General features: G+C 33.5%; 1 protein-coding gene and 1 long non-coding RNA gene across 3 annotated transcripts; one reads left to right on the top strand and one right to left on the bottom strand.

The window, feature by feature from the left end:
- Nucleotides 1-3,540: 3,540 nt before the first annotated feature.
- Nucleotides 3,541-8,902, bottom strand: LOC134234556 (uncharacterized). 2 transcript variants are annotated; one of them, XM_062716642.1, is made up of 7 exons: nucleotides 8,805-8,902; nucleotides 8,435-8,637; nucleotides 8,240-8,347; nucleotides 7,912-8,014; nucleotides 5,455-5,549; nucleotides 5,210-5,332; nucleotides 3,541-3,840 (listed from the first exon to the last, which is right to left on the bottom strand). In XM_062716642.1, exons 1-7 carry the CDS (start codon nucleotides 8,882-8,884, stop codon nucleotides 3,803-3,805), a joined length of 750 nt encoding a protein of 249 aa, XP_062572626.1. In that variant the 5' UTR covers nucleotides 8,885-8,902; the 3' UTR covers nucleotides 3,541-3,802. The 2 variants fall into 2 exon arrangements, with proteins under 2 accessions (XP_062572626.1, XP_062572627.1); XM_062716643.1 differs by having other exon boundaries at nucleotides 8,435-8,648; nucleotides 8,819-8,902.
- Nucleotides 8,903-10,821: 1,919 nt separating this feature from the next.
- Nucleotides 10,822-12,013, top strand: LOC134234555 (uncharacterized). The gene is made up of 3 exons (XR_009985200.1): nucleotides 10,822-11,104; nucleotides 11,379-11,664; nucleotides 11,780-12,013. It is a non-coding gene; the product is annotated as an uncharacterized LOC134234555 (long non-coding RNA).
- The last annotated feature ends 12,986 nt before the right edge of the window (nucleotides 12,014-24,999 follow it).

Genomic DNA, 24,999 nt, shown 5'->3' with positions numbered 1-24,999 from the left:
TCTGAATAAATACGTATGTTCCATTCATTACCAAAATGACGATGTCGGATATAGGATCTGTGAACAACTGCTTTGAAATGTCTGTTGTATGTGTACCTATGATAGATTCACGCGAAAGATGATTGAATCCTAGGTTAGATTGATTTACAAGAGCCACTCCGAGATGGTTTGTTTAATGATATGGGCAATTTACCAAATCCAAACACCGTAGAGATCAGAGCATTTGAAAGACCGTGCTTCATTTTGAAGAGGAAAATACCCAAAGCATTTCGTTTGATTTTTCTTTAGAATTATCCATTGATGTGATATGTTTGTGAAGGTCATTGAACTGACATTTAGAAATCCCTAGAAGTGATTGGTAGTCAACATCAGTCACTGTGTGATTATCAAAACACATTCGACGGTTTTCAGAGACAGATGCAACATTTCTCAACCCTTCAAACAACTGCAATATTTAAGTAGAAGACAGAGTTGTACTCTTTTTCCTGAATGTAGATATTTCACAGTGAACTGAGGGCTTTATATGTTTGCCAGTCAAATGAAGTGGACAACATGTACAACGCACACCAGCGGGGATGAAAACACCAACCGGATAAAGAGGTCCATTCTGGCCTCTTTTGGAATAACTTTCAATGTTATTCGCGTGCGTCTACATATTACACAACTTTTGTTGCACTTTCCTGCTGACACTATTGGCAATTCAATTTTGGTACTCACTTTTGGACTATTCTGTACAGTTAAATCTCTTTTTAACGAAATTCTGTATGTGTCGCATATTGAGTCAGAAGAACATGTACAGTAGCAATACCTTTAGCGTGTAAAATTTTTGCAATGGCTTTGCTGAGTGGGCGCTTCTTTTTAGTCTTCAGTTGCTTTTTACCGACACAACACCCATACTTCAATGGGGGCACCATTTTCACATGTTATGTAAACAGTACCGCATTAACGCTTTTTTGGCTTATATTATAAAAAAAAAAATAAATATCAACAAAAAAAGATCAAAATTGAATATATATATTAAATGTGAACAATTGACAAATACCTGCATTGTTAGTTAAATAATAAAAAAAAGTGTTCCGTGAGAGGATCGAAACCAAACGTTTCGATACTTTGGCATTAAAAACCAGCTATTCTACCACTGAGCCATCACCGCTTCGAAATATTCGAGTTTTAAAGAGTATAATGTAGCAGTGCTTAAAAGCCAATCGATTTTTTGGGGGGAAAAACTTCATTTTTAATAGTCTCTGGGTCTTCTCTACATTTTTTTTAGAAATGTTTGATAGTTTCCTTAAGTAAAAATGCACAGTAATCAAATTTTGATTTCGTGGAGTAACGACCCAGAGATAACAAAAAGTAAAAAGTGTTGAAAAATGTAACATTTTTAACAAAATAACTCTTGCCATATTTCATTACTGTTTTTAGCAGATTGGGACATAATATCGAGATATTCTTATTTATTTCTATCACACAGTATCCTGGAGTATCATTAAAATGCTAAAATATCATATAAATTCGTGCCGAATACACATTAAAAACGCCCTCGTTCTTTCTGAAAGAAGAAAGCTTTTGACAAATTAGTTGATGAAACAAGAATACTAGGAGTCTCGTTTAAGGCCGATATATTTGTTAGTATTATCGTCGATACATTGCCCGGCCTCTTTAGGAAATATAATCTATCATTAAGCAAATATGGACTGGCGTTTTTCATACAAATTGTTTGTTACTTTGTGATCATGGTGCATGGTTTATGATCGCAATGAATAGTATAACAAGTACTTCACTGAGATAATAAAGTTTTTTTTTCCATTTGCTTAAATTCAATAACAATGCATAAAACGCATAAATATATATCACAAATGACGAATAAATAAAGGATTAAACAGAAATAAATTGTGATTCAATACAGACATCGTTATTTTTCTATGGAGAAACAGTGAGATACTTGTATTTAGTTCGAAGTCAAAGGTGAGCGCAATTAAAAATCCATACTGTTAGATGGTAATCATGCCTTTTGAAATTAAATGATAGTATAATTATTATACCCGCACTTTCTAAAGAAAGTTCGGGTACATTGTTGTTACTCATGTCCGTCCGTCCGTCCGTCCGTCCGTCTGTTCTCATTTCACACAAAGATTGCCCATGACCAAAGGCTGTGTCATGACCTTGACCAAAGGTCATTTGGGGAACTTTAAGGTCAGTGGAAGAAAAATTTCATAATTCGTGTCTCCTCCATATCTTTCTCATGGATAAATTTGGTAGGTTCTCATTTCACACAAAGAATGCCCATGACCCAAGGGTGTGTCATGACCTTGCCCAAAGGTCATTTGGGGAATTTCAAGGTCACTGGATGAAAAATATCATAATTCGTGTCCGGTCCATATCTTTCTAATGGATAAAATTGATAAGTTCTCATTTCACAAAAAGATTACCAATGCCCCAAGGGTGTGTCATGACTTTGACCCAAGGTCATTTGGGGAATTTCAAGGTCACTGGAAGAAAAATTTCATAATTCATGTGTGATACATATCTTTATTATGGAAAAACTTACTTCCTAAAAACCCAGCGTGGGGTATTTTGTCCCGTTTGGACAATTCTAGTTAAATTCTGTTTTTAATTTCAGACTTGTAATGAATTAAGAATATGAAATACTTATAAGATCAAGGCCAATGGGTCACATGGTTACCTGAAAATATTATGCTCAATTTGATGAATACATGTATTATGTAAATTATTGAATTATATTGACTTTTTCCTTGGTAAAGCCCAATTTGAAGGAGTGTGAATTTAGAGGCAATCACTTTAATGCGCGTATTAATGTCTCATGACAGCATCTAGTTATGATTATAACAAATTAAAAAGAAAACGAAACAAAAAATAATGCGTTAGAATATTTTTTTATTCAATAAAATACATCAATAATATATCTCTTTTTTATAAATTATTTTGGGGTTGTGACATCCATGACATTTTAATGGACAATTTTCATATAGCATGATTTATATAATAGATTGTTCACATGATTATGTATTAGGATGACAAGACTATACATATGTATATGAAGAGAGAGAGAGAGAGATAGAGAGAGAGAGAGAGAGAGAGAGAGAGAGTGTTATCAATCTAAAAATGTTTCAACAAGCACTTAATGAAAAACAGAGATATATTACAATTCAAAGAAAGCCATTTCGGAGGCAGTAGTTTTAACTCACCTTCATTTAAATGTACAGTTTTATGAATACATAGGCGTCGGAACCGGGGAGGCTTGGGGGCCTTAGCCCCCCCCCCCCTTTTTCCAAATATATACTTATTATAGACATTGAACATTGTTTCAAAGGTTTAGCCCCCCCCCCACTTTCCACAGAGAGGTCGCAGCAGTATAGGTTAAAAATGGGGAAAGTGGTGGGTTTTTTTAAGAAATTGGAACTGAAGTTCAAACCTAACCCCCCCCCCCCCCCCTACATAATCGTGTTTGGGACATTTCTTTTTTTTTTTTTTTTTGGCTGGTCAGGTTTCCTTTTTGAAGGTATAATTTTTTTTTTGCACTTAGCTCCCCCCCCCCCCCCCCACTTTCAATTTCCTTCCGACGCCAATGGAATATAATCGTGTGGAGGGATTAGTAATGAATGTACACTTGTGTATGAAATTTCTTGTAATGATTATTACCCTAAATTCTTAGTCTCAATCTTTCTGATTCGTTAGTGTCTTCTACACATAAACGTATTGAGTAGTGAAAAAGTTAATCACACATGAATACGCCGGAATAAACATTTTGTAATCTTCAACCAAGGAATTTCCCGCCTGAGGTCTAAGCCAATGGCAGATCTTTGAAGTCTTTCATCAAATCTATATGCAAGACATAAATGATGAATCAAAAAACATATGAAACCAGAAGTCTGTGTCCAGACTGTAGCTCTAACGGTTTGTAGTTTAAACAAAGAAAAGTGGCAGTTGGGTACTTGAAAGATCGCAACAGCAATAAACAGAATAATGATCATGCATCTCATAGTTCAATACTCGCATGCCACATTATACATATACTATAATAAGACTAACACTGTATTTGGAATCGCATTATTTAAGTTTTTCACAGAAACTAGTAAACATGGCAACACCATTCATCGAAATCAAAAACCGATAGAGAGAATTGTGTATCTTAATGTAGTCTACATGTGCGCCAAATTATACTGAATTAAGATTAAAACTGTAGGAGGATTAGAACTTTCAATGTTTTCACGGAAATTTCTATTTTTAATAACCACGGCAAAACCTTTCATGAAAATCAAAAAACCGAAACACAGAAATATGTATCTTAATGTAGTCTACTTGTGTGATAAGTTAAAGTGAAATCAGACCAAAACTGTAGGAGGAGTAGCATTTTGAAAAAAAAAAAATGTTTACAGACAGACAGCTAGACAGACAGACGGAAGGACGCCGGACACATTACTATCGCATAAGCTCTTCTGGTCTCTGACCAGTAGAGCTTAAAATTATGTTGCATGCGTGATATGCAATTATAAATGAAATAAAATGCCCATGGTCCACATCGTTCGTCTGAGTAGCTTTGACTATGCTGTTCTTAACCAGATACACCCCTTGTAATACATATTGTGGCTCCACCCTACACCATGGTTCATAATTTGGACAATTCAAAATGCGTTCGCTTTTCTTGCCCAATAGTTTCCGAGAATAAGAATTCTTTTTAAAAGTTTTTTTCCGATATATTTCTATGTAAAACTTGGATTCCCTATTGTGGCCCCTCAAAACCTCCGGGGTCGTGGTTTAAAAAAAATAGAAATAACACTGCATCCACATGTTTCAGCTTCTCTGACACGGTGGCTCTTCGTCAGAAGAATTTTAAAGTTTTTTCTAGTATACATTTCTATGTAAAATATTTTGATTCCCCATTGTGACCCCGCAAAACCCCCGGGGTCATGATTTGAACAATTTAGAATCTAAACCACCGCAGGATGATTCCAGATAAGTTGAAGTTTTTCTGGTCAATTGGTTTTTAGCGACACTCACCATATTTTAATAATTTAGACTTCCCTTAAGGATGCTTTGTATCAAGTTTGGTTAAAATTGGCCCCGTACGTGGTTCTTGAGAAGAAAATTTGAATAGTGTACAGATTGAATGACGACGGACAAAATGTGATCAGAAAAGCCTTCGGCTAAGGTGAGATATAAAACTAGCATTTTATTTTGCACCGCTTACCACGCTTGTGTGATGGAATGACTTCATTTATGAGTTCTCTTGTCTGGATCATTAGTTTTTTAGGTGACTCTCTGATTTTTAAAATATTCTTTTTAGTGTCTCTACTCACAGAAGTGAAAAATTCTGAAAGTTAAAAAAGTTAGGTAAAATAAAATTGCACAATCAAATAAATTTCGTGTATAAACTTTCAAAAGATTTATATTGATCGAATAAAATTATTCCATTCAAGTTTGAGTGATTCTTACTTTTTGGGCAATGAAATTTCTTTTTCCGCCAAAATATTATTGACAAGATTACTGCAGACACTAGAACAATGACAACAATCACACACACAGCAACCCTGAAAAAAGTAATGAATAACTATATATTCAATTTGAAAATGATAGAAGTCTGAAAGTTTCTGACGAACAGAAGCTTCATAATGGCACCAGTGCTAACGAGAGTAACTGTGGATCTGTTCTTCACATTTTCCCCTTTTTTTAAATTTTGATTCATAATATTAGCCCCAATCCACCACCGGGGACTATGCTTTGAACAATTGTAAATCTACATTTATACACACTCTCTGGAAAGCTCTCATACAAGTTTCACCTTATCTGATCCAGTTGTTCCCAGAGTTCCCCCCCCCATATTCTAAAGAAAATTGTTCATTTACTTTTGTGGTCTCATCCGACTAGAGTCTAGATGTTAATAATTTGGAATTTATTTGATCTGCAAAAAATATCTTCTATATAATTTTAAATTTTTTTAGCCCAGTGGTTTTTGAGAATATTTTTTTAAAATCTTTACCTTTAAATATTTCGATGCAAATTTGATCCCCTTCTGTGAAAAATTTATAATTTAACACTACATTACGTTTGAAATTTACCACAAAAGTTTCAAAATTGAACTTCTACTCCTGTGGCTATTGAGAACTTTTTTAGTGACTGCAACTTACTTTATATATTCTTGATTATCTCCCTTGAAAAAGAGCTTGGCCCTTAATTTAACAAATCTTATTTCCCCTTCATGCATTTGTTATATGATATTGGGTTAAAATGAAGGAGTATGCATTAGCATTTAAGTGACCAGTGGTCAATTGTTGGTATAAATAAGCTACTACATGTACAAATAAAATTTAAAGATTATACAAAAATTGGAAATGATTTCTTCAAGTGCATCTGGAGAATGATGTATGTTTGAGGATGGAATAATGTCAATTTAAATATTCAAAATATGTCATATTCAAATTTCAAGATATTGTTTCAAATTTTGAAGAAATAGTGTAACAAATGTAAATGTTATGTGGCATAAGCGGGGATATGAAGAACGGGGACGAACATAATGTATTCTTTAGTAGTGAATCAGAATTTGATATTCTAGATCTCTTGTTGCATTTTATTTAAATGATGAAATATTTTACATGATAAATACTAGTAATAACGTGTATTGAAATGTTTAGTCTATTGTGTATTGTGAAATCATCTATTACTATTAAAAATATTAAAAATGGATTGTTTAATCTATTTATAACACAATTAGCCAATGTGTTTGGATTAAGACGACTTTTGTAAGTTTATAGTTTTATTGTAAAGTCACAGCAAAGGTAACAAAAAATGGTACATGAAAAAGTTCAATTACAAAGATCTCGGAGCCAAGATGGTGAAAGCTCACATGGTCATTATGTCACATAGGTCTCGGAGACAAGTTCGTAAAAGCTCTCATGGACCGTCTCGGAGCTAAAATGTTAACAGTTATTGATACTCAGTGTGCGTATCTTTTGTAAAAGAAGCTGCATCATAGGGTTCACATATTTGGTAATAGCAATTAGTTAGTTAGAGTGTCACTTCATTAATATTAATATTGTCCGCCCCTCACTGAAGCTCTGTCTCCTTATAGGATAAGGCAATGTCCACTGTTTACATTAACATTATGCATCTTGCACATTCTTCAGTTAATTAGATGGCTGCAGCTTTGCACAAAGTCTGATTGGAAGTGTCAATGCTCGAGAACAACACATCGTAAAAACTAATTGTCCGTCAAATGAAGATGCTCTGTTATTGTATTCTATCTCCCAGAGTTTGTAAACAAGTTCGTAATTAATATATTATTGTCCGTCGCGCTACACACTGATAGTATCAATTATAATTCATAACATAATATTAAAACATAGATAAATGTACTGTACACATTAATATATCAATCAAACTAATAATTTATACGGTCATTGTGTTACATATTATAAGAAATGTCATTCAGATCGTGCCTGTTTATAGGTTGGGTACATGTAACAGATGCACTTCCGACAACCTATGAGATACTCTGGTCATGAAGGTACTCACATATTGTAATCTTATAATCCATAAGTCATTTTGCATGATTATTAAAAATAATAACAAAACTTGGGTCACTCCAATCAAGCTTGGTGATTGTAAGAGTTGTTCCGCTTGGTGTGTCCTATCTCTTGCATAGCCGAGCGGTTTTTTTTTTCGCTATTTGTTCTTTTTGCTTCTTAGATTATTTTGGCCACTAATTTTAGCTTTCAGCTCATATTTTATGAAAACTATATTAAATGCTTTTGGTGAAAGCAAATGAAGAGATCTTGGATAAGGACTCAGTACAATTACAATTCACAAGGATTTTAATGCTATATATTAACTTCATGAAAACTATTTACCGTGGAAAAGTACATGTTCACAATAATATATAAAAAAGAATCTTACTGAACAAAAGATGAATCTGGTGAGGTAGACCCATTAAACTTCTTACTCACTGCAGTCGCATTCGTGTCTTTAATCAGGTTGTTAAATTTGAAACATTCTTGATCTTAAAAGAGATAATAATGACAAATTATACACTCTCTCTCTCTCATACAGAAACATGTGTGAGAGTGCATTTGTATAATAATATGTAAGGGTACATTTGTTTGTGTGAGAGAAAACAAAATCCTTCAAGGTGCTATCATGTGCATGTACTAAGAAGGAAATTCATAAATGAGATCAAGGAATGACTATACGAAAGTGAAATTCTAAAATGATATTTATAGCTTACAAAGAAAACTTTGACTGGAATTGAGGTGATACGGGCATTCGTTACAGTCGTGTTCATAATGTTCTTGTAGAAAACCACCTCCATGCGAAAATTCTGCACACTTTCGACCTACAGTAAACAAATAAATAAATGATATTATATATGTTCGTATGTTTGTTTTTCTCAACATTATAAATAGAGAAAGTATCATATTACCGACAATAATTATTTCCTCAGCACACATTTCAGTCGTGGCATTGCCCCAAACATTTAATACGCAATGGTACTTGAATTTTTCTTTAGATGTACAATTTTGAAGAACATTTTGGCAGCCAAATTCTGTAGCTCGAGATCTCCATTCTGCTTCATTTTTAGGACATGATGAAGTGTATTTCATCGTGGATAGTGACCCAAGACATCTCTCCCTACTCTTCAATGAATAAGGGACCATTACTTCAGTAATCTTGTTTTCACCATTGAACAAATTTAATTTCAAAAGACTGTATTTTTTTTATAGGAATATGAGACCATTATCAATAAGAAAACGAAAATCCGAATAATAGTAAAACTATGGGATAAATTTCACATTTTGATACTAACCATTACTGATAAGTGGAACAGAGGTGAAAGTATCAGTAAACCGACCATTTCCCGTTTTCCAGTCATCTTTTTCGTTTCTTTGCTTTTAATAAAGAATAAATCAAAAAAAAAAAAAAAAAAATTAAAAAATAGCACAATCCCTCTATCGTGTTGTAAATTGTGCATTTACCTCCCCTAGTAAATTCAAAATTTACAACATGATACCTCTCTTAACTAAATATATACAACATGAACATATAGTACATGTATATACAGTAAAAAAAATTCCCTTTTTCAATAGGAATGTTTTTTTAATCAGGAATAAGCGAATTTGAAAAAAAAAACAGTTATACATGTAGCAAGTAACTGAAGATGTCACAGCAGATATAATGCTCATAGTGTAGACACTGCCCTACAAGTGCTTATCAAAGTAAGTCTACGCCCCCCCCCCCCAAAAAAAAGAACAAGTTCTTTGAAAAAGGATTGTGCATGTGCTTCATCATTTGTGTAGATTAATGAAAATGATCTGTTCATTCTCTAGCTGATAACATGGATAACGATTATGAAAACAAGATTTTTCAAAATAAAATTTGCACAGATTTTCTTTCGAAAGATATTATAGATCTATATGAGTTACATTCTTACCGAGTGATTCTCAACACTTTTGATCTCCTCCTTCTTGCGAGAATTTTAAATTATGAATTGAAAGCAATGTTGTCAAATTGACTACTTTTCATTGGCTGAAAAAAAAAATCAAAACAACAAAAACATCCGTGTATACACTCGGCAGACCTCGGTGAACGTGGTATATAAAGCCGAGGATGCCGAATGCTAAAAATAGCTATTTGGTATCGTTTCTCTAATCGGCTAAAAAAAATTATTCTCGTTCAGATCAAGGAAATCCCCGGCAGTAAACCCCGTACGAAAATCTTAACCGTTTTCCGGCCGGAGTCCGGGCGGACTGAGACGGATTCCGGTTAAGTGCTAGGAGGACCAAGCCGTACCTAAGGCGGACATGGAAAACGTCTAAGCTTTAACCGTTTTCCGCCTCGTATCTTAGGTGGATTCCACCTTAAATCCTAGGCGTATTTTTGTTAGACGTTTTCCGGCTTATCTCTTAGAAGGAATCTGCATTAATCTTAGGATTGTGAACAGTTTAAATTATGACCACATGTTTTAGTTCTCTAGATGACCCTGTTTTCCTAAGGCACTAATGGGGGAGATATTCGTAAAAAATAGTCAAACATAACTTTTAATCAATTTATTTGACTTCGAGTATTATGCCTTATATTACATTGAATATTGCATTTCCTAGATGAGTAAGTTTTTTTGCTGCCATATTGTATACCAGATATACGTTTCCAATGCGCACCTGCTTGACCCCCTCTAAAGGGGCGGAAGTTTTCAGCCAGAGCCTCTTTTTGGATGCACTGGTCAGTTTGAATGCAGATTTTGAAAGTGATGACTGTTGTCAATTTCGTTGATGAATCTTTATATTTCATTCAGTTAAAAAGGAACTTAGGCAAGATGTATGCCTGTAAATTATTATTAAGAAGATGATTGCTCATTCGTTATGTGTTTTTGGGAAAAAAAGAGTGACAACTTATAGTGTTATTCTATTGAGCTTTGAAGTGAAGCAAATTATGCTCGGCAGTGAACATCATGTGCTAAATGGACAGGGAAGGACCTCGGTCCAGGAATAAATGTGGAAAACAACGGTAAGTTAAATTTTAAGCCGTGTTTTGTTTTGTTCTTTCCCCCCCCCCCTCTCTCTCTCTCTCTTTTAATTTTGTACAGCCAAAATTTGGACTCCACCATTACTCTGTTAATTAATTCCAATAGCATTGAGGTCCCATGTATTCACAATACACTCTCCACTAACCCAGATCTTTAAAAAAAAAATGCGCATAAAATTTCAGGTCGCCATTTCTTATTGCCAAATGTAGGAGAGCCTCACCCCCCCCCCCTCCATTGCAAATTTTCTCAATATTATGAGTGTTTCCTTTTGGAGTAAAATTTTTTAAAGTGCAGAGATAAAAGACAGGAAAAAAAACTAAATTAATTCATTGGTCAATTATTAAGTAACATGTCCTTTTCTTATTTTAATGTGTTTTCCGGAAATATGATTTCCCTTTAAAATTTGCGACCGTCACTTACTTCCAGTTTTAAAATCACGGTTGGAAATTTTGTTATGATTTGTGTGTAAGCACAGTGTTTTAACCAGTGGTTAGTGGAATTGTCACACAAACACCCTTTTAAAATAGTAGTTCGCTGCTTAGTTTGGATCAGGAGTCAGGTTTGAGATCTGTAAGTCACCATTTACATTCCATAACATACATGGATAAGAGTTTTACTCATGTATAAGTTAGATCTACATATTCCATGAGTAGCTATTTATTATCATTTGATTATACATGTTAATTAAAAATATATTTGTAGAAAGGGGTCTTATGTTAGTTCTTTTTTCAAATGTATGAAAATTATGAAATAATTGAATAAGAGATTAAAACCTCTTTAATATTGAAATAGTAAATATCAGGATTTTTCTGCAGTGCCCTGAGTGCAGTGTTATACATTTCAGCACTTTGAGCTGTACAAGTACTCAGCGATTATGGCTGATAAAGGTAAAATGAGGATAGCGGCAACTATCAAGTCAGGATGAAGACCAGGAGCTACCGTCCATCCACCGGCCTTACCAGTAAACAGGCAATTCTGCTCTTCTCATTTGAGAGCTTGCTGAAGATTCATGGGAAAAAGAAATGCAAATCTAATGTGCTTCATTCAAATGTAGTTGAGAGTACAGGGGAACCAGGGAACCAGTTTATCTATGGACGTAACCGACTGACCGCTACAGCAGGTTATGAGAGGTAAGAATACATGAAGATATCAGACAACTGATAGACATGTTTTGGTGTTGAGAAAAATCAAACAAGAATGTTTGCATCCTAGCTGATCTGTAATACAGAACAGAATTTATAAAAGACTTCATCATGTGTTGTGTGAAGAATGGCAAAGAAAGCTGGAATCATGGAAAAGATAGCTAGGTTATACCAGATAGCTTAGGAAGGTGAACACTAAAAATGACACACTATTTCCTTACAGACAGAAAGAATTTTGTGAAAATATTCAACCAGTTGTAAATTAACAGCTAATTGTTCAATCAAGTTTTGGTACAATATTTTTTATCTTTTAATTTTTAATTTCATGTGAAGGCAAGGCAGGACATTTTCAAATATAAACATGTTTTGTAGTCATTGAATTTTTAAAGAATGAAAAAATAAATGATATATAATTTGTATAATTTAATTTTTTTTATTGTTAAGTGTTAAGTTTGTAAAAGATCTGATACACTGTGATAAGTACATGTAGATTATGTAAACATTAATGCAAAATCCCTCTAACCATTAGGCGGAATACCCCTTGCTAGTAAGGCAGAATACACCTACCTGAAGTTAGGCGGAATACGCCTTACAGGTTAGGCGGAATACGCCTTACAGGTTAGGCGGAATACGCCTATTGTAAGTAAGGCAGAATACGCCTTGCAGGTCAGGTGGAATACGCCTTGCAGGTTAGGTGGAATACGCCTTGCAGGTAAGGCGGAATACGCCTTGCAGGTAAGGCGGATTCCGCCTTGCAGGTAATCCATATTAGGAAAGGCGGAATACGCCTTAACTCATTTAAATATTTCGAGCCCTATTACGCCCTGACTCCACCCGGACTCCGTCTAATAGTCTTATTAAGTTCCTTATAGATGATAGGCGGATTCCGTCTTCTGAATTCCGCCTGGAGTCAGGGCGTAAATTTTCGTACAGGACGTATTGGCTTGAATCGCACTTCCTCCTTGACCCATTTAATTATTTGTGTATTACATGTATGTATATGTGTGGTTTTGAGGGAATATCAGTTAAACTGATCTGAAATGCACTTGTTTCGATATTTTATTTACGGTATTAAAGTTCAGCCTTAAAGATGTACAGATGCAAAAAAAGGTAGTTTTAAGTAGCTGCAGATCTGTAGCTCTCCGAAAACATATATATTGATAGACCGGAGAGCTACAGAGCCACCCATTGAAAAAACTGTATATTTATTGCGCACAAAAAATGTGCTCGGTTATCGATTTATTTCTCCATGTTTTCAATATTACTAACCGTGTGTTCCTAACGTATTCTTTGACTCTTTCCACAACAAAACATTCCTCTTAATTGTTGTTACTAGTCCTCCTGCCCCTGATATTGAAATCTTCGGACATTTCGCTTATTTATAGCTGCAGATCTGTAGCTCTCCGAAAACATATATATTGATAGACCGGAGAGCTACAGAGCCACCCATTGAAAAAACTGTATATTTATTGCGCACAAAAAAATGCGCTCGGTTATCGATTTATTTCTCCATGTTTTCAATATTACTAACCGTGTGTTCCTAACGTATTTTTTGACTCTTTCCACAACAAAACATTCCTCATAATCAAGGGCGGATCCAGAGGGGGGGGGGGTCCAGGGGGTCCTGACCCCTCCTTTTTCGAGGACCAAAAAAAGTATACAATACCCCATAAAAAAATTAGAAATATAAATCAAGAGAAAAAGTAAAGAAAGAAAAAAAAGAAATAGAAAGTTGACGAGATTTTACCGGAAACATCAGCGCTGTTTTGTTTAGAATACATGTAACTCTGAAGCTGCTTCCAGTAAGGCATGAAGATTCAATAAACTGTCCATAATTCATAAATATTATATGGTATTAAGCTTTTATTTTTTTTTTATTAAGAGTTGTTTATATTGAACTAGGCTATTAGGCATATGTAGCAAACGCAGCTATATAGTAAAAACTTTATGCTATGACTCTGAGTTCAAACACATAATGGGGCGGGGGGGGGGGGGGGCTTTTCTTTTTAATTCTCAAGCCATGAATAGATATGAGTACAAAATTTATAGGAAGTCCTGTGATCTGAACAAACTTTGTTTATCAAATATTCAGATCATCAGATCATGATAGGGTTAGGCAGTAGAACAAGCACTGCAGCTATTTCAGGTTTTTGCATATTTTTATAAAACACATAGGGGCCTATTATACTATATTTATCACATAAACGTCACATTTCAAAACTACACGTGGGGGTGGTTATGTACGTGATTATCAATTTCATTAAGTTTGATATAAATACCCCAAACTATGCTTAAACTCTTAAGTTTGTGAACGGCACGGTGTAGGGGAGGGGTCTACCATTGAGTTTTATCTTCAGAGAGGGTCAGCTATGTAAAACAAATACATGTGGAAGGCTGGTTGTTACAATGTATCATGAACATTGGCTAACATATACAGTTGTGTGCCAAAAGTGAAGATAATTTTATTTTTTTCTTTTTATATTTCATTGAAAATAATATTTTGTGAAATCACTGGTATGACAACATTTCTTGACAGATTTTATACAAAATTTCTTGATAATCTAAGAAATTGTTGTAGTTTTAAAAAAAGTTTTTATCTGATAAGCATTAATAATTCAAAAAATATTGTAATTTAAGTGTGTGACATGAATTTTTAAGTCATATACTGACAATGAATATAGTCAACATTGATCTTGAATTTTAGAACTGATGTTTAGTGATGAGCTATATTTTAGTACATATTAAAAGTGAAATGATCTTTTAAAGAAAGATTACTACACATTTTCCGGTTTAAGTATTGAAATAAATAATTAAATTGGACAAAAATTGACCATTTCCTTATGATTTCATAAAATATTGTTTTCAATGAAGTATATAGAGAAAAAATAAAATTATCTTCACTTTTGGCATGCCACTGTACAGTAATATATTGACGGCGTGACCGTTGTAGCGAGCGCAGCTATATAGTACAAACTTTATGCTCCGGCTGAGTTTAAACACAAAACGGAGGGGGGGGGGGCTTTTCTTCTTAATTCTCAAGCCATGAATTACATATTTTCATTAGATCATTTACATGTACACAAAGTGGGGTGAAAATTGGGAGCGTTAGATGTTGCAAATGAAACAGTACCTAATAGGTCAAAATGTTGGACCCCCCCCCTTTTACAAATTCCTGGATCCGCCTATGATAATTGTTGTTACTAGTCCTCCTGGCCCTGATATTGAAATCTTCGGACATTTCGCTTATTCATACTGCCATTTAGGTTTCAAAGATAATTCGGTCAAATATGCTTCGTTCAGATGTCAACTACGAGAGAACTTGATAGAGGATAGAGGAATTTTTTGAAATGTTCCATTTTGTGCAATTGAGGTAAGAATTTGGAAAAATTAATCAAGAATCGAGCGCACTTGTTTGTGCGCAATAAATATACAGTTTTTTCAATGAGTGGCACTGTAGCTCTCCGGTCTATCAATAATTTTTTCGGAGAGCTACAGATCTGCAGCTAAGTTTTAAAGTGATAATTCATTTCTAAAATTCGAAATTGGATATAGTTAGTTTTTGAGAGAAACAACGGTACCGGTGGATCCAAGAATCTTAATTTAGAAGAGGAAAGTTAAGCAGACTCAAAAGGACTTAACCTTAAAGCGGGTCTATCAAGATGAGCTCCATTTCAGTTCAACGATCAGTAAAAAAAAAAAATACTAATAATAATGCATTCCCACATTTTTCAAAAAAAAAAAAAAAAAAAAAATCACAAAATTGAATGGGGGAGGAGGGAGGGTGGGCCATTTGTGCCATTTTCCCCCCTTTGTGCCATTTTCTATATAAGTTCAGATAATATTTACATTATTTTGCAAATGTCTTTCCTTATATAACAATGACAATGAAATTGAAGTACAATTTTAAATGCCATGCAGTTTGTCACATGGTCAGATTTTCGTGCATATAGAAAGCAACCTGCACAAGCCATTTAAATTGGAAAATTTAGATTGTGACGTCACATGACGTCGTAGATATGTTGCATTCCCATAACAAAGTAAGTCTAAATATATAGTTCCTATTTTTCTTTGTAACACGAATAAAAAATGTAAATATATATATATAAGAAATAAAATATCTTATTTCAAAATTTCATTTGGAATGACAAGAAGTCGGTACGTGATCAAATATACTATAATAACGCCCTTCGGGCGGGTATTCCCCATTTTCAAAAGTGAGTTATCTCCCCTCAAAATCGGAACTCTTCAACACTAGCATAACTTCCGCGGACTACATGTTACGATAATCCAACAAAATAGTGATCAACTTACGCTGTATTTAAAAATTTTAAAAGAAGGAAACGATTTGCATTTTTTTTAGATAATAAATTATTTTATAAAGGGTCTGTTAGCCCCCCCTTTCTAGAAAGCTATACGAATTAGCCAGGCACGTAGCATCGTCTTTAAAAGTGGGGGGGGGGGGGGGTAGCCAAAGAAATATTTTTTTTCTTACCTGGAAAAGTTGGCAAGCAAAGAAAAACCTTGCCCAAAGTTGAAAAAGCTACTTATTTCAGTACCAGTTCCTTGGCATACAATACTAAATTTCCCTTATATAACTTTACCGTAGTATAAACTGTGTGTGTGGGGGGGGTTGGGGGGGGGGGTTGGCAACCGGTCTATCAATGAACATTTTCAATAGAAAAAGTAATATTGGGAAAAAAGTAGGGGTGGGGCTAAGCTCCTTCACCCCCACCCCACCCCACCCGTGCGTATAGGTACAGAGAACGGATGTGAAGATGGGTTGGACAGTTGAATATGAACCATAGTTGTGAAAGTTAAAAATTATTAGAATTTTTAATTGTGAATTCAATAAAATTACGGTACATATATTTTTTTCACAGATGTACATGTATGTCAGTTACACGGACTCTCTCTCTCTCTCTCCCTCTCTCTCTCCCTCTTTCTGATATTGTTTTTTACACACTTTGCAAAAAAAGAATAACTTATAAAAATAAATACATGTACTTACACTGAAAGGATTTTAAAAAAATAAATAACACTTGAGAAAAGATTGTTTTCAGTTAATTAACGAGAAATACGCTTGGAAATTATAGTATCAATTTCATGTTTCTGCTCTCAATTCTCTGATCTAAAACAAAATGTGTATTTTACTCGGGAATATACATGTATATATGCTTAGATCCTACACTAAAACTTTGATTAAATGCAGCTCAGACTTTATACGACATATGTAACACGAATTCAGATCGATGCTATTTTAATAAGTCTTTCTTCGTTACATGAGCACATGAGATTAAATTATTCATTTAGAATTCCATTCAAAGTTTTAATACTATATAGTGAATCAATTATTTTACAAATAAAAAATTCTAGAAGCACGGTTAATTCAAATGAAATAGGCCTTTAATTGTCACCAAATGAGTTCTTGTAAGTAAAAAGTTCTATGTTATGACATACAATCGAGCAAAAAAGCAGTTTCTTGGTATCGGTCGCGGAAGACGAACTACTGCTGTATATGCAGCAATTTCAGAGGTAAAACTGTAGATGGACATGTCATCAGTCTTCAAAAAATTCCTAGAGATACAATGAAAATATGGCTGCAGCAGGCTAGATTAATTCGTAAAAACTTTATAACTAAAAATTTGTTCCGCACATTTTGTAAATAATGATGATCCGTCTGCAGAACATCCACTACCGAAAATTAGCTTTTTTTTTTTTTTTTTTTTTTTTAAATAGGCCTATTAGAATATGTATCAGCATTTTATCAGTAATTTGTTTGTTTTTTTTTTTTTTTTTTGTAAGGGGGGGGGGGGTCACACAGCACCTTATTATAGTACTACACAGATTAATACAAATCCAGAAAGAGACTATGAGTGGGCAATTTTAAAAAAATACGAATCAGTTAAGATTTCTTTTTATTCACAATCACAATAAAACATTTTTCCATATGACAGAGGCATACACTATGAACATGTTTACATCAAGAACGTCCGCGGAAGTGACTTTATCTAAAGCGCATGCGTATTAAACACAGTAAAAGAGTTCCCTTCAGGGGAAATAACTCACCTTTTGAAAATGGGGAATAGAATTTGATGACGTGACCGACTTCATGTCAATATATCGAATGAAACTCTAAAAATGGTTCGTTATTTCTTAATTTGATATTATTTTTAAACATATGACTATCGGACTAAAATTGGGTTTAATATATTCATTTGGGTCTAAATCGAATATAAACAGTTGATTTTGTTATAATTCTTCTTTTTTCATATACCGGTAGCCAGGGATAAAGTACTTGAGGTGTAATTTTGTATAGATAGTGTGCAAATAATGCCTATTTCAGAAACGAATATCTTTAAAACCCTAGAAGAAGTACAAAAACTTAATACATAATTCAAGTGAACATGGACGGCTTAATAAAAAGGGGGAGTTTCGATAAGGCTGTTTTGCGGCCCCTCACAAAATGTTATGAAATTGTGATATGTTGTAGATAAATGTCTTATCTTCCTAAAAATATGAAAATAATTTATACTGCACATTTTCTGGTCACGTGATAAATAAAAGTTTTAGCATACCCCCTTGCCATCATTTTAGGAGTAGGCATATTTAAAACGGGATACTGAAGTTTTTTCAACGTCAAATTATAAATGAAATGCGATAAATGTGAATAAAGACATCAAATAATCAATTTCAATATTAATTTTTACAGAAAATTAATAAAATTTATTTTATGGGAATTTTTTTTAAGTTGCAACATTTTTCTCGAGTTTTAATTGTAACTTTTCTTTAAAAGAGGGAAAATTTAACTTATAAAACATATATTTACAGAATAGACAGAAACATTTACAAGAGGAATTTACTGACAGTTTATTTTTCAACGTTATAATCAATTTATAACAGTTTAACCGTACGTAGGGAAGCAAATAGAAAAAAAAAGACATGAGATAGATCAACTTTGAGTGTAATTTACAGGTGTTTAGAACTTTTTGCAATACATTTTCATCAACCAAAGTTATAGCGCAAAATTTATTGTGAAATTATACAGTAATATTACTGTATTTAATTTAATTTTAAACCATGCTTTGAAAAAAAATGGATTTCCGTACGATTAAAGAAATGCAAGTACATATTTATATTATTTTAAATTAAAGTATATTCAAAGAATCGCATTGCAATGCTCATTGTATTTTAATATATCAATAATATTAAATAAAGTCAATATATTTTATCAAGATAGCAATTATTAGTCCCTTACCGGTGAAACCAGAGGGACTACAGGTATAGTTTCCGTATCCTCTGTCTAGCTGTCCGTCACTCTGTCTGTCAGTCTGTCCCATTTGTTTTCCGCACTTTTCTCTATAATCGCTTGCTTGCAAACTTTTATTTGATAAACTTATCTTTAGTATTAAGTGTATCTTGCTGAATTAGAGATCGAGTTTGAATTCCGCTTCATTGATTGACAGAATTATGATTTTTTAACCGGGGGTGGGGGGTGTCAATTTTTTTTCTTCCGAAATATAAATGCTTGTAAATATTGTGCTAAGTTTTGGTAAATGAGTTAACCTCGATCAGTAATAGATCATATTTGTATTTTTTTCGCTTCAAAGTTTTTTTTTTTGCAGAATTATTGAATTGGAATTTACATGTTTTTTTTAATTTTAAAACCAGGTTATACTTGCAGTTAGAAAACTATAATTGGTAATGCAATTCAAACTCGAATAAATAGCCAAATGATAAAAAAATACTTAAATAGATTGAGTGTCTCTATTTCATTCTGAAAATTAGAACTATTTTTTTAAACAAGTTAAAGATGCACATTATGTTCTCAGCAACTGAAACTAGGTTCTTGCTTCACCAATTCTAGTTACATTTAATAAGTGCATGTCCAGATCGCAGTTCAAAATACATTTATAAATGCCAAAAATATGTTAAATCCCAAATTCTGCAAAAACATATAAATCAACATTTAGTCTTTAAAAAATTTACGTTCCTACATAAATATGAATTACTAGTAACCACACGGAAAAACATAATGAACCTTCTCTAGCAGATTGGAGCAAGGGTTTCTATTTGAAAAAAAAAGGCTAATATAATATTTTTCTGATATATGTTTGATACAGAACGTTAAGGAATGGACTCGATTTCACTTTTTTGTTCAATCAGTCAGAAAATATAAGTAACATCTGTCATTTGGACCATTTCTGGTAATGTGCAACCCTAAATGTATCATCGGTGCATGTTCATTCAACCTTTTACTCTGAGCATTCATCAATGAAATGTGAGTCAGACCCAGCATCCGAACCAAGTCTAATACTGTGCATCCGAAGATGCATCATGAAGCATGTCTCGTCGTCAAGTATTCATAGTGGCATTGCTTAAAAAAATTAACTTATTTTTAAAAACATTGACCTCGACACATATTCAGGGACGTAGCAACCGGGGGGCCAGGGGGGCCTGGCCCCCCCACTTTTTTCCCCATCATTACCTTTACTATAGTAAATGTTCATTGAAAGGATGGTTGGCCCCCCACTTTATACCATAGTATAGTGATATCAAGGATTGTAGGGAAAAAATTGGAAGTGATAGTAAGTTGGCTTCGAAAAAGTTGGCCACTACCCCCCCCCCCCCCCCCCCCCCCCCCCCCCCCCCCCCCCACGAAATAGGATTTTCGGGTTTGGGCAACTTTTAATTTTGGGTTTTTTTTTTTTTTTTTTTTTTTTGTTGCTTGTCAACTTTTTTCTGGTAAGCAAAAAAAAATTTTCTCTGGTTGGCCCCCCCACTTTCAAAAACGATGCTACGTGCCTGATATTAGCTTAAAACACAGCATCTGAAACCCAACAGATGACAAGGAATTACTGGTCAAGGGACTACATGATATAAAAAATATCTGCTTGAAAAATATTTAACTGGGAACGCCAATGCCGACGGTATTAAGAAAACTCACCCTGTTCCGTGTAGTTGGTCTAAAAATGTGACGTTAACGTTATATGCTGGTGAGAAAATAAGTAAGGAAATAAAGACAGTAACCGAAAATGTATTCTATTGTTAATATTTTCGAAAATTATATTTGATTTAAAAAAAAAATGTGCTACTTTTGGCTTAGTATTTTAACCTGGTGTATGATCAAGTAGCCAGAAGGTTCTAATTTTAGGTATGCAAATTTTAGACAACTTTCAATTTTTGGATATGAAGTGCACACGCGACACTTATCATATTGTAAACTGTTAGTGTGCAGGGTATATTTAATAACTGGGCAAAACTAGGTGAGTGTCCCTCATGCACTTCATATTCTAAAAATCGATTTATAAATGCCACCCTCTTAGATTTTCCCATAGGCCTAATGTTAACGCACTAGCGGGTACATCTAAGTTTGTGTCGGCTACGGTGTGATTTTATCTCATGTTAACTTTTGAAATATTAATAACAAAAATTAAGATATTCATCTTTAATTCTAAACTAATTTTGAAAAAATAAATTGAAATTTATTTTCAGGAAAATAAGTGGGCCGAGAAACGGCCTTATCGAAACTCCCCCTTTACTTTAATATTTTTGTGCAAACGAAGTATTGAAAAGATACAAGGTGTTTAAAATCGAGAATTTGTCAAGATTCTTCAAATGAGTTATCTCCCTTTGCAATTTTACATAGGTGGCGCTAATAAAAATAAATGGCAGCCTCCATGGTTAGCTGTACGCTGCATAGTTATTTTGATGCATCCTGTGATGTTTATTGCAAAAATATGTGTGAAGTGACATAAATTGGTTGAAAGGATTCTACAAGAACAGATTAGGCATAGTTTTCGGGCAAAAGTATAGCCATGTGTCATGTTGATTACTAGTAGATTGACCTTGTTGAGGGTAACACGAATCACCGGAATGCCCCGTAATCACCGAAATGCCCTTACAAATCACCGAAATGCCCAACAAAATCACCGAAATGCCCACACATATGTTTTTACATGATGTTTTTCATAAAGAATAATTCTTATTTTAATCATTAAAGCATTACTGACGGTAAAATTAATTATTTTCAAGTTTTGTGCTCGCGTACTTCAAAGGGCGATAACTCGTATTTGATGATAATTTTCTAGGAAGCAAGATTTACGTAGCCAAATAGATATATATAAATTAATAATGATATTTCTCAGAAAAAAAAGATGACAAGTGATTGACAATTTGTTTCCCGGTCACCGTTATTGTTTCATGTATTTATGTTAAAATATGGTTTGTATAGGTTCCTAGTTTTAATGTTTATAAGCAAGTGCACATGCTATTATCACAGATACTTATAACACTGCGACATTTAAGTCCGGACACGACAAAGTCCGGACTTTTAGGTACCCTTTTGAAAAGACCTACATTAGATTTTTTTCTATATTTTGGTGGGATTTTTTATTCTGACCTCATCATGTCAATCTCAACTTCCACATTGTAGTAGTTTTCTCATAAACCTCTGTCAAAACCTAAAATCCCATGGGAGAATGGCGGGATTTTTCATCCCACCAAAAATCCCACCAAAATCCCATGGGAGAAAAAGTACTGTGGGATAATTTCTCCCACATGGGAAAAAAAATCCCACGGTTGTTGCAAAAATGGGATTATTTCTCCCACAGGACAAAATATCCCACTAATTGATGTCAATATAGGATTTATCCCATATTTTTGGTATGTGATGGGAGAAATTATCCCACCAACCTATTAAATATATAACAAATCTGAAATTAACCACAATAAGTAAACTTAAGCACCGTTAAGAGTGGTGTTTTATTTCTAGCGCCGAAGAATGTAACATGCAGTATACATGTAGTATTCTCAAAATATATTTTTTTTCATTATCATTTTTTGTTATTTACCCCCCAATAAGACATATTGTCTTGCTACTGATGATTTGTCTGTCCACCATCAGTTGCCATTCATTTTCTTTGCAGTGTTTGTACACATTGAAATGATATTTGTTATATCTATCATATGAATATCTAGGTCTACGCAGGTTATCTATGTTACAATATATTTCTTTAACTTCTCTGAATGATTATGATTATAATGACAGCTGCTAACATAATTAATTAACATGATTAATGAATCCAAGATATGAACTTCATAATTCTGACAGTACTTTTTACATGTCTTTCAATTAAAAATGTGTCAAAGTCACAGATTTGTACTTCTATTATTGTGTTTGATACAGTCATATTTCATTATTTGTTCACATGTAACATGCTCCTTCCTAACACTTCTTTCTGATAATAAAATGTATTTCTTTTTATTTACGCCTGTTTGGTGTCTGTTGAAAGGTGAATTTACCCAAGGCTCATATACAGCTATACTATCTGTACCTGTTGATATAACTTTGACCATTTACTGATTTATATATACTCACTTGTTAGTTGCTTCACTTTGTGTTGAGATGATAATGGACTAATTCAAGCATGTTAAACCAATATCTCAAAGAAATGAATATGAATGAGACTAAATTGATTTAAATGTACGTGAATTAATCCTTAAAATTTAGTCTTTAAATCAATTATTGACTAAAATCTGATCAAATCACCAAATTTTTCTTTCCGAGTTCTTGCATCTCTGTTGCGACAATTCATCAAATGATGTATTATTTTACTACAATTGCCAAGCGCAGATGAGATCTCAGATGATTTACAGTCAACTCGTACACAAACCAAGTCGTACTTAAGGTTTAAAAAAATTGAGGAGTCAACTCCTCTACAAAGGTTTTTCTTTATGCCTCTGATTTTTCCTATACCATTATGCGCAGATTGTCTTTGTTTTCCCGGTGTAATTAAATCTGAGGCATCAACTCCTACATATTTTAATATTGTAAAGGTAATATATTATATATTTTAGACAACTAATTAATTTGATTAATAAACATCACTGCAACAAGATATACATGTATGTAAAATTTTACATTTTAACAGTAGTCTTCTTTTTGTAAGTGCAAGTAATATATGTGGATATAAATGTAACTTGATATAATGCAGATAAGAAAGTTATCTTAAATATTTCAACAACAACAACAAAAATAATATTCCAAATTGGCTTAATATGATTGAGAAAAAAAAAGAAAATAAAGAAATGGTCATTTAAAGGCAGAGAATTTTTACCGGTTGGTATTTTTATTCCAGGTGAGGAAGGGGCTAATTTTGTACAGGTGTGATTGCCTTGGAGCTAGCAGCTAGTCTACCTGCATGAATGGATACACAGTGAAATACCCTAAGGTGTCATTAACTAATTATACCTGTGATAGGGATTTTAAAACAACTTTGAATAAGTAGTAGAAAGGCTTCTCAAGTACTAAAGTATTGAATTATATATTTTTTAATTTTAATTTAACACCCCTATCCTTTAAAAAAAATTATTATATCATATACTATAAACTGCCTTTATGAGAACTGACACCATTATGACTCTTAGAGCATTACATAATTATGGATTCTCCCCATGAAAATTTCAGTCCTTTAATATTTAAAAATTATGATTTCAGATTTCGAAAGTTCATGCTTTTATAAGAAAAAAAAAATCCCATACTTGCCAAATTTCATTCAAAAAATGAAAAAGTTATGACCATTTAAGAGAACTGAACACACCGGTACGACTGACTGCATATAGCTTTGTTATGGATTCTCCCTATGTAAATTTCAGATCTTTTACAATTTATCATGTAAGATTTACATAGTTTATGCCATTGCAAGAAATATAAAACCAATTATAGACTTGCCAAATTTCAGTGAAAAAGGAAAAAGTTTTGACCATTTAAGAAAACTGAACACACCGGTACGACTGACTCCATTATTATAGCCTGGTGATGGATTCTCCCTACGTAAATTTCAGTTCTCTTACCGCTTATCATGCAAGATTTACAAAATTTATGCCATAATTGCAAAAAAAAAAATAAAAACAAACTTGCCAAATTTCATTGAAAAATGAAAAAGTTATGACCATTTAAGAGAACACACCAGAGTACACCTGACTGACTGCATATAGCTTTGTTATGGATTCTCCCTATGTAAATTTCAGTTCTCTTACAATTCATCATGTAAGATTTACAAAGTTCATGCCATTGTAAGAAAAATAAAAAACCAATTACTTGCCAAATTTCAGTAAAAAAGGAAAAAGTGTTGACCATTTAAGAGAACTGAACACACCGATATGACTGCATGACTGCATATAGCCTGGTGATGGATTCTCCCTATGTAAATTTCAGATCTCTTACAATTTATCATGTAAGATTTACAAAGTTCATGCCATTGTAAGAAAAATAAACCATACTCGCCAAAATTTCATTGAAAAATGAAAAAGTTATTACCATTT

This window comes from Saccostrea cucullata, unplaced genomic scaffold (assembly GCF_032062105.1).
Source record: "Saccostrea cucullata isolate Sc308-1 unplaced genomic scaffold, CSIRO_AGI_Scuc_v1 ctg4109, whole genome shotgun sequence".
NCBI lineage: Eukaryota > Metazoa > Mollusca > Bivalvia > Ostreida > Ostreidae > Saccostrea > Saccostrea cuccullata.
Note: the sequence above shows the minus strand (reverse complement) of the source record. Positions and strands in the feature narration are given on the sequence as shown.

Coding starts and splice junctions, on each gene's coding strand:
- LOC134234556 (XM_062716642.1), bottom strand. CDS start 8,884: ATGACTGGAAAACGGGAAATGGTCGGTTTACTGATACTTTCACCTCTG. Junction 8,638..8,804: donor GTAATGGTTAGTATCAAAAT/GTGAAATTTATC, acceptor GAGTAGGGAGAG/ATGTCTTGGGTCACTATCCA. Junction 3,841..5,209: donor CATTCCATCACACAAGCGTG/GTAAGCGGTGCA, acceptor TCTTGCATATAG/ATTTGATGAAAGACTTCAAA.